This window comes from Balaenoptera physalus (genome assembly GCF_965194825.1).
Source record: "Balaenoptera physalus genome assembly, chromosome: 7".
NCBI lineage: Eukaryota > Metazoa > Chordata > Mammalia > Artiodactyla > Balaenopteridae > Balaenoptera > Balaenoptera physalus.
Window position 1 is genome coordinate 1,720,821 of NC_138886.1, and position 9,744 is coordinate 1,730,564.

Here is a 9,744-nt window from a genome sequence, read left to right on the forward strand (position 1 = left end):
TCGCATGTCTGACTTGGAGTCGAGGGCCCGTGCCGTCACCTCGCCGGCCTGCGTTCCCGAGTCTCCGACGGTGGAAGCTGGGCGCCACGGGGACTTGCCCTGCCTGTCTCTGGCCGCCGTTGGTTTTAAACATTATCTGTGTTTTTAAATGAGAAACTGACCAGCCGCGCCATCCGGGGCTGGCCTGGTGCGCGCCAGCGCGGACACGTGTGGGTGCAGACGGGCCTCAGACTCACCGAGGGCGCCTTCTTTCCTGGCAGGTGTTTGAGGGGCTCCCTCGGTTAGAAGAGATCAGTGCGCAGGTCAGAGCCCCCTTCTCAGACGCCCGTGCGCTGGCCACTCGTTTTGGTCAAAGAAATCCTGTCCCTTTGACTGCCCTGGACGGCCAGCCTCCTGCAGACACAATTCCACGTTGCTTCTTCCAGGTTGGAGGGAGGGGACCGTGGTAGCTAGGCGTGTCCCGGGCGGCTGGCAGCCCGCCTGGGCTCTTGCTCCTATGACGTTTCCTTCCCCGTGAGGGGCCCCGCGCTGCGGCCGCCCTGGGCCCACCGCACCCGCCTGCAGGGGCACGCCTGTGGTGAGCCGGCCCGTGGCCCTGCGGTTTGATGCCCTTCACCATGGTTCCTGGAGGACCTTTTCTTCCTGGGAGCCTCACGCGGGTCTCAGGCGGCCCCTGGCGGTGTGGGAAAGATGCCCAAGGGAGGCCTCTGCAGCCGGGGCCGGCATGCAGTCCAGGGAGCCTGGGGTTGGAGGCTTCTGTCCCGGTTGGGGGGTGGGGTACTGCCCACGGGTGGCCAGGGGCGGGCGGGAGCGTGGGGGCGTGGTGATGGGGGGGGGGGACCGGGCTTTGCAGCCCTTAGGACTCACACTCCCTTTATAACAAATACCCTTGAATGCCTCCTTTAGTGTCTGTGGTGAGATTCCCAGAAACTATAACCTAATTACATGGCTAGTTTAAAAAGTCAATTTAATGCTGTAACAGGAACGTGAGATTCTCGGGCACAGCTGTTGTAGAAGGAAAGACGAAGTTGTCCATTCCTTACAGAGCGGGGCCCCTCTGCTCGTGGTGGTTGACACATCAGACCAAGACAGACATGGAATTCTGACTCAGATACTGGGGAGGATTGCCCTTGGTGACTGACTCAGGAGGGGCCTCGGGTCTTGATAAAGTCACGAACACTGCAAAGCACATTTTTCCCATGATTTACGCAGCAGTGGCATTCCTAGAAAACTCCTAGGATTAAGAGTGTGTGTGACTGACGAAATGTTCACACGTTGAGGTGTGGGGAGGTCATTTTGGCTCGTACGTGATTTGGCTTGAACTTTGCACTAACAGCCTGTCTTATGGCCTCTCAAACACACGCATCTGCTTTAACCATTGAAGAAAAGGATGCATTTGACAATCAAAATGGAGCCACTGTGGTTCAGGCTTTGAGGATGGAGCTGGGGGCCATTGTGGATGTGGTTTCAGACAGTACCTGCTTCACTGAGAACTTGAATTTTCTTTTTCTTTTCTAAAAAATATTTACTTATTTATTTGGCTGCGTTGGGTCTTAGTTGTGGCACGCGGGATCTTCATTGTGGTGCGCAGGCTCAGTAGTTGCGGCACGTGGGCTTCTCTCTAGTTGTGGCGCACAGGCTCTAGAGCGCGCAGGCTCAGTAGTTGTGGTGTGCAGGCTTAGTTGCCCTGCGGCATGTGGGATCTTAGTTCCCCAGTCAGGGATGCTACCCGAGTCTCCTGCATTGGAAGGCGGATTCTTTTTTTTTTTTTTTTTTTTTTAATTTAATTTTATTTATTTATCTTTTATGGCTGTGTTGGGTCTTCGTTTATGTGTGAGGGCTTTCTCTAGTTGTGGCAAGTGGGGGCCACTCTTCATCACGGTGCGCGGGCCTCTCACTATCGCGGCCTCTCTTGTTGCGAAGCACAGGATCAGTAGTTGTGGCTCATGGGCCCGGTTGCTCCACGGCATGTGGGATCTTCCCGGACCAGGGCTCGAACCCGTGTCCCCTGCATTGGCAGGCAGATTCTCAACCACTGTGCCACCAGGGAAGCCCGGAAGGTGGATTCTTAACCACTGGACCACCAGGGAAGTCCCAAGAACTTGAATTTTCTTTTCCATTTTTTTTTTTTTTAATATGTATGTATTTATTCATTTATTTGGTTGCACCAGGTCTTAGTCGCGGCAGGCAGGCTCCTTAGTTGCGGCATGCGAACTCTTAGTTGTGGCATGCGTGTGGGATCTAGTTCCCTGACCGGGGATCGAACCTGGGCCCCCTGCGTTGGGAGCGTGGAGTCTTAACCACTGTGCCACCAGGGAAGTCCCGAGAACTTGAATTTTCTGACCTGTATCAGACTCAAGGTAATCACCAGCTGTCCTCAAAACAGTGTTTGCTAGTCGCCGCCACCTGCACCCTCACGGTCTCAAGTTCTCCCTGGTAACTGTGCATTCTGAACCCCAACCGACCCAAGCACCCTTCCTTCTTGCCCGCTCCAGTCCTAACTCTTGACAAACAACTGATGCGATTTTGTGGGTTTTCCCTTTACAGGCCTCCCCCCTCTTATAGTCTGGGGGACACAATTCGCGTGCTTCTTGAATCTGTCTCCCAGGCTATGGTCCTCAGTTCGACTTGAGTAAAACTCCTTTCCATTCCTGTTACCGATTGTTTATTGATTATTTCCGTCCACACAAACAATGCTGAGTTTGAAGCAGAATTAGTTTCTAGTCCCGGATAAAGTCATGCGAGGCCTCAGCTGCGTGGTGCCCGGTGGCCCGAGGAAAGCCACGCAGGTCAAGGAAGCTGCTCAGGGTTTGGGACCCGAGGGCAGGGCCGGGTGTATGGAGGATCCAGTGTTAGAAGAAACAGGAACGGAGGAGGGTAGTGGGTTCACCTTCAACGTCCTGCACGCCTAACGCACCTCCCGGAGGGTCCCTTCCGTTTGCCCCCGCGCTGCACAGCCTTGCCAGGCGGAGGTGGCTGTGACTGTTCTGTGGGGACCGTCAGAAGGAACTGTGGACGTCAGGTGGATGCTCTAGTTTTCCAGGTCATGAAGCTTGACAGTTACTAGTGACACGCTGCCCTGAAGTTTCCTTAGAGGCTTACGTCAACCCGATAGGAGTGCTTTTACGGCTGCGTAGCCGACGTGGAGACCCAGTGTCGTTCCCAATCCAAACGTTGGGTGCTTGGCGTTGGGAGCGGGGAGAAGGCAAGGTGGCAAGCGGAGAACCTCCCCAGTGGTCAGCCTGCAGACGCCGTCCTGTGCAGCGCCACTCAGAGCGCACAACCGCGGCCCCACCCGGCCTGAGGCCACCTGCCGCTCCAGGACCCGGGACCAGGGCACGGTGCCTGCCGCCCGCCCCCTCTGGGGCTCTGGGTGGGCCGAGGACTTCCTCTGTGGAGGGTTGAGTCAGGGAACCGTCCGGGCTCCGGACAGGTGAGTCCTTGGAGAGCGTTCCTGCGGGGACTGCTCCCCGTGCCCAGGCCCTGGCTGGCGCTGTCTGCTGCCGGCCCTGCGACCTGGATGCCCCGAGCTTGTTGAGCGGCTGAACACCCCCACCCCGCTTTGGTGACTTGGGAAGCTCAGCGCACTCGCTGCTCTTTCCTTGGAGAGAATGAGTTTGCCACTGCCGGTGGGCTCTTCCTCCCTAGGCCTGCGTTCGGCCACGCCCCTCCGGGCCGCGCCCACCAAGGCCTCGCCCCCTCCGGACCACGCCCCGGCCACGCCCCTCCGCGCTCGCTGGCTTCCCCCCCCCCCCCCCCCAGGCCTGTCCTCACGAGGTAGGCCCGGGTTTTCCCCTGCGTGGTTTTAACGGGGCGGGGGAGTCGTGGGAGGAGCTGCAGCGGGGAGTAAACGGCTCCTGCTCTGCAAGGACTGTCCAGAGCCCTGTCGGTCCCCTGACCCAACCCTCCACAGAGAAAGTCCTCCTCCAACCCGGAGCCCGAGAGGGGGCGGGCGGCAGGCCCCGTGCCGCAGTTCTGCTCCTGCACCCGCCCCTCGGGGGCACTCGGAGCCTGTCCTCCGGCATGTGGAGAGGTGGCCCGGCCCCTGCAGCAGGGCTCGTGGCCACAGGAGTCTGAGGGCAGAAGGGGCCCCGCTCGCTCTCAGCAAGTGGGTGGGGAGTGTCCACCAGGGCTGGCCTCTGTCGTGCCCCCATTCTAGGACCAGCGGGCCCTGGTGGCACTCAGGAAACGTTTGCCGGGACGTCTGGCCAGGCAGCGCGTGGGGGCCGTGCGTAGACTGGGGGAGCCCTGGAGTTGGCCTGTTGCCGGGTAGCAGTCCGACCCGGTGGGTGTGGAGGCCGGTGGGCCTCAGGCCCCAGCTGCGGGCTCTGCTCCTGGACCCCGCGCCCCGCGCTGCCCCGTGCTGGGTGCTCAGTCTCCCCTCCGCACCCCGCCGCCCCCTGACAAGCTGCGCCTGCGTCGGTGTGTCTTATCGGGCAGGGCCTGGGCTGGGGGAAGGACTCGTAGCTTCGTGGGCCCAGCAGCCGGTGTCTGGGAGGTTGCAGGTTTGAAAGGAACCGTGTTTGCAAACGGGACCCTTGTAGGTGATCCTGAGCAGCCCAGGCCTCCTCACTATTCAGAGGGTGCCTCCCAGGCTGTGGGGTGACCGGGGTGCCCCACCCGTCCCAGGCTTTCCTGGGATCAGGGGCTGGGTTCGGTGTGGCGGCCGCTGGCACCTGGGGGGGAGGTAGGATGGCGCTGGTGCTCAGCGCACCCACCCATGGCTCTCCCTCTGAGAACTGGAATCCAGCATCTTCCTGCTTCACCCAGGCCCCGTGGGCAGCACAGCCCAGGCCCCGTCCCCTGGCCGCATCCCATCTCTCGCCATGTGTAGGCAAGCAGGTGCGCCCGGTGTGAACCACATGCCCCAGGGCCGCAGGCGAGGGTGGGCAGAGGCGTCTGGCCCGGCTGTTGTACTGGGACCACAACTCTCCCAGCTGGGTGTCGTGGTGTCACCTCTATGACCTCTGCTTCCTCACCCTCACTGCAGAGTGACTGCCGTGTCACATTGGCCAGTCCAGCCTGGGGCCGGTCTCAGAATCAAGAAGAACAGCCTGCTGGGCAGGAGACGGTGTGCTCAGCCCCACCCGCTGCTGGCTGCTGCACCCCAGCCCGGGCACCTCCTTCCCGATGACGACAGTTGACAAAACCGACCTGTCCAGAGCATGGCTCTATTTCACCAGAAGTTTCTTTCTCCCTAGTCTGGCCGAAGTGAGCTCCGAAGTGGACTCGCCCAGGCCATGTGCGCATATGTGTGTGTGTGTGTGCTGTCCAGGGGGAGCATCAGGGCTGAGTGCCAGGCGTGTTCCCAACCTCCGGGCCCCCCCAGGCCCCCCTCCGCGGTGATCCAGGGCCTCTGAGCAGCTCTGGACCCCAGGTGTGGGCGGTGCCAGCCCTGCTGAGGTCACACGTGGGACCAGGGGCCCGGGGATTTGGTGTCACTGGGAAGGAAGCTGGGGGCTGAGATGGGGCAGGCCAAGTGGGCAGAGCCCTTGGAGAGTGGACAGGAAGCTGGGCATCGGATGCCCGCCTCTGTCTCAGGGTCTCAGAAAGCCCATGAGGCACTTCAGGGTGGGTCCTACTCCCTGGGATGCCACGGGGACGCTGGAGCCAGCAAGGGCAGGCTGGACCAGGAAGAGTGGGGGGTCCCGGCCAGCTCTGCCCCCCAGTTCTGAGGCCTGGAGTTAGCCCCTCCTCCCTTCAAACTGTGACTCTGACCCTCCAGGTCCTGGGGGAACCCATGGCCACAGATTTGTGGGACCCCCTCCTGTGGAGCAGGGTCTCTGACACCCACCTGAGGCTCATGTGTGAGCCGTGGGGTCAGCAAGGTGACCGCCGGCCCCCCAGGCCGGTCACAGGGGCCACCCTCTTGCCAGGATTTGCTCTTATCCTGAGGGCCACAAAACGAGCCCCACTGCCCCGTGGAAGCCAGGCCGTGAGAATGCCCAGGCCACGTGCAGGGACCATGCGGGGCACTTAGGGAATGGCCAGAGTCCCCCACCACGCTGGGCGTGATTCTGGCCTGAACATCTGCACCCCAGCTGCCCTTCCCGCCAGGACCCCGGCTCTGGAGCAGGGCCGGCCTGTCCTGACCCCCGGCGGCCAGCACGCTGAGAGGCTGCGAGCTGCGCCCAGTGGCTGTGTGCGGGGCGGTCACTGCAGCCCAGCGCGCACTCGCCGGCCTTTAGGACGGAACTTTGGGCCTGGCCTTGGGGCTGGCCTGCCATCTGCTGCCCCAGGAGCCCGGGACGGGGGCTGGGGACCTGGAGACGCCTGCACTGCTGGCTGCACCCCGGGGGCAGGGCTGGGGTGAGCGTGGGCCCCACCGGCCTCCCTCCCACCCTCGCCCACCTGGACCCACAAGGCTGCCCAGGGAGAGGGGCCTGCGGGCCTTGCTCCTGAGAGCCCATCCCGCCTCCTGTGAAGAAGAGAAGGAGGCGCTCTCCCTTCCGCCCCCACCTCTGAGCCTTCGGAGCTGCTCCTGGCAACACTCAGAGCCCGCATCGTGACACGACTGCATCTCGTTCTCCAAGTGCAGCTCCTGCACCGGGGCTCCTCAGATTGGTCGGAGGATGGAAACGGCGGCTTTCAGAGAAGGCTGGGGCCCCGCGGTGTCCCTGGGGCTCCGCACGGGAGGGGCTGATTCTGCAAGCCAGCGCCCCACCCCGCCCCCGCGTGTCCCTCAGGCTGCTCTCTGCCCAGGCCCCTGCGCCATGCCCCAGGGCAGCCGTCCCGCCCTGGGGGTGGGCGCAGAGGCCTAGCCAGCAGACACGGGGTGGCGTGGGTGCTCAGCCCCTGTTTACAGCCCAGGGATGGGCAGCAGCCAGCCCGGGCCAGCAGGTCTGGGCAGGGCCTGAGGGCTCCAGGGCCGGTGCAGTGAGACTGGGGACTGGGCAGGTTGGAGGGCGGGGCAGAGATGCCTCAACACGTGAAATCTTAGGCTGGGACTCCTCTGAAATCTTTAGCTTCTTCCAAAGAGCACAGAAACCTGTCAGAGGCTGTTACTTGATAATGGGGGGGGCAAGGGTTCTGTCACTCACTCCCAAGGGTGGCCCTCGATCGTGTGGCCTGCCTGTTCCCCACAGCGGGCACTGACCCCACAGTGCCCGCTTGGGCTGGCGTCCTGCCCCCGTGTCTCTGCGTAGACCCAGCCCCTCAGGGATGCTCAGCTGAACCAAACCCGGGGCCCCCAGCTCTTGGCCCCATTCCGATGCCCAGTGATCCTATCTCGAGACCCTCAATCACATCTGCAAAGACGCTTTTTCCAGATGAGGTCACGAGCACATGTTCTGGGTAGACATGAACGTCTGGGTCACGCAGCAACTTCTCTGCAGGGGACCCCTGTAACCACAGGGACAGGAGCTTCCCTCCACCCCCTTGCTGCGGGGTGAGGCTGGGGGCTGTGTCCCCCTACCCTGGGCTGTTTAAAGCCAGCTGGGCTTTCTCCCCCTAGCTGGGCCTTCCGGCCAAGAAGGCGGCGGGCAGGACGTGCCTGCGGAGGCCGTGGGGGCGGCTGTTCTCGGCAGCGTCCTCTTCCTGGAGAGTGCCCCCCTTCAGCCCCGAGACCCCAGGAAAGGGCCCTGGCACCCCAGCCCCGACCAGCAGCGCTGCCCGTCGTTGCTGACGGCAGACGCCCTCTCTGTGCTCCTCCTGCACATCTTCCCGCCGCCGCCGAGTACAGGTGTAGGTGCCCAGCCAGCCTTCTGGAGAACAGCCCCCAGGGGGTGCCTGACACACGGTCAACTCGCGTGTTTGACGCGAAACCCTTACCTCCTCCAGGTACTCACGCGCTCATCGCGGCTCCCGGTGCCCCTGTGAGAGCCCCTCCCCCCTCCAGGCAGGGCCCCCACCCCCTGAGCTGCATCCTGTCACACGGGCGGGAGCAGCGAGGTGCGGGCCGCCTGCCCAGAATCCGAGAGTTGGCTGCTCTCAGCGTGATTGTTTCAAGATGTGTCTACAGGGCCTCCGCGCCGAGAGTTCACGCCCGTGGTCGCCGGGCTGGGATCCGCTCATCCTCTCCCCGCGCGCCTGGTGGGGGCAGCGCTCGAAGCCCAGCAGCCCGCGAACCCCGACCTGTGGCTTCTGGGGGTTGTCAGGGATGCGGCGGCCTCTGGAGGTGACCCAAGCGGCAGCCTCTCTGCCGGCACCGTGTCTGGGGAGCGGGGACCCTGTTCTGGGCGGCGCTGTCCAGTGCCCAGGGTGCTGTGCTGACCCTGCCTGGCTGCAGGGGACGCCTCGAGTGTGACCTACTGGCCACCTTTGGGGCAGGGGAAGCCGTGGTCCCACAGCTCCCAAGGCCCACGGTTTCTCTGGACGGGCTGCAGGCGGATGGGCCTGGATGCCAGAGGGAAGAAGCCGGGCACAGAGGGCCGCACGGCCTGTGAGCCCGCTTACATGAAACGTCCAGGACAGGCACATCCACAGCCAGAAAGTGGGTCAGTGGTTTTCAGGGGCTGGGCAGGGGGTGGGGGTGACCGCTGACAGGAGGGGTCTCCTTGGGGGGCGATGCAGATGTGCTGGCACTAGAGAGAGCTGGCGGTTGACAGAACCCTGAGTGAGTGAGACGCCGCTGAACCGTGCGCCTGAAAGCGGTTAATTTTATGTCTGTGAATTTCATCCCCAAATTTAAAAAAAAGAGAAAAAAAGCCTAGATTGCTTCCAACTTTCTCTCCAGTTACAACTTTTATGATTTTTAAGCCCATTCCACCTGTATTTTTTACCTCCTTTATTGACTAATCAGTGTCATCAAACTGATAAATTCCATCTCCCAGGACGTTCGTGAACAAATGACAAAGGGGAGAAAATCCAGAGCGGAGCCCAGGCAGGCCGGGCTGCAGCGTCCGGGCGCCTCTCCTGGGGACAGCCAGCAGCGACCATGTGTGCAGCGGAGGCTCGGGGAGCGGCGGGGACGCCCAGGCGGCCAGGGCCGGGCGCTGCCCCGAAAGGGCGCGGGGCAGGCTCACAGTGAGGAGGCCGGACCCCAGGCTGCCTCTTGCAACCGCGGTGGAAAACGGCAGAGCAGAAAGTCTGGAAAGAAGGCACCCGGCGCGCCAGAGTCTCCCGGGGGCAGGCCGTGGGCTACCCTCGCTCTTTCTTCGTATTTGTCTGTGGTTTTCAAATTTCCCACCTGGGCCCGTAACGCTGTTATAATCAGAATGGTTTATTAAGCCCAATCTGCGTGTTTCCTCCTAGAAGAATAGTTTCTAGCTGGTGATACATTTCTAGGAGCAATGTTTTAATACCGTCAGGCGGGCGTGTCGTGGTTTTGTCTCTGCATGTTTAGACGTGGAAGTGACGAGGCTGAGGGGCGTCTGTCGTGGGTAGAATACAGAGCCTGGACCAGAAGGGGCTTCTGGGGTGTGGGAGCTCACCCCCGACCCCGGGGACCCCACCTCAGCTCCTGGGACCTGCCTCAGGGCTATGGGGGAATCAACGTAAAGCATCCACGTGGAGGAGGGGGGTCGGGTGACCAGCCCTCTGTCCCCGGGGCACCTGCAGAATGTGACACCAGACCCGGGGTTCCTCAGCAAGCCAGGCGTTTGGGACCCACTTCCCCCAATTGGCCTGGGGGTGGGGGTGGGGGCGCCTGCTGAGTGATAAATGTGTTTAATCTCTGACGACCTTATGCGGTTATTTAAAAAGCTCACCTCAGGGCAAAAACGCACCTGCCAAATATTGTTAGAAACTTATTATTAGAAAAAATGGTGATGTGTTGAAATTACCTTCTTGTGATGAGGTGGCCAA

The 9,744-nt window shown here is 61.8% G+C and overlaps 1 protein-coding gene across 1 annotated transcript; it reads left to right on the forward strand.

Annotated features, from left to right (window-relative positions):
• Positions 1–4: 4 nt before the first annotated feature.
• Positions 5–9,216, forward strand: LOC309664329 (uncharacterized protein; the record flags this gene model as incomplete). Its single annotated transcript, XM_082469509.1, has 7 exons — positions 5–118; positions 261–302; positions 3,763–3,777; positions 4,274–4,422; positions 6,058–6,309; positions 7,454–8,116; positions 8,741–9,216. The coding sequence occupies 7 exons, from the start codon at positions 5–7 to the stop codon at positions 9,165–9,167; spliced, it is 1,662 nt and encodes a 553-aa protein (XP_082325635.1). The 3' UTR covers positions 9,168–9,216.
• Positions 9,217–9,744: the final 528 nt, after the last annotated feature.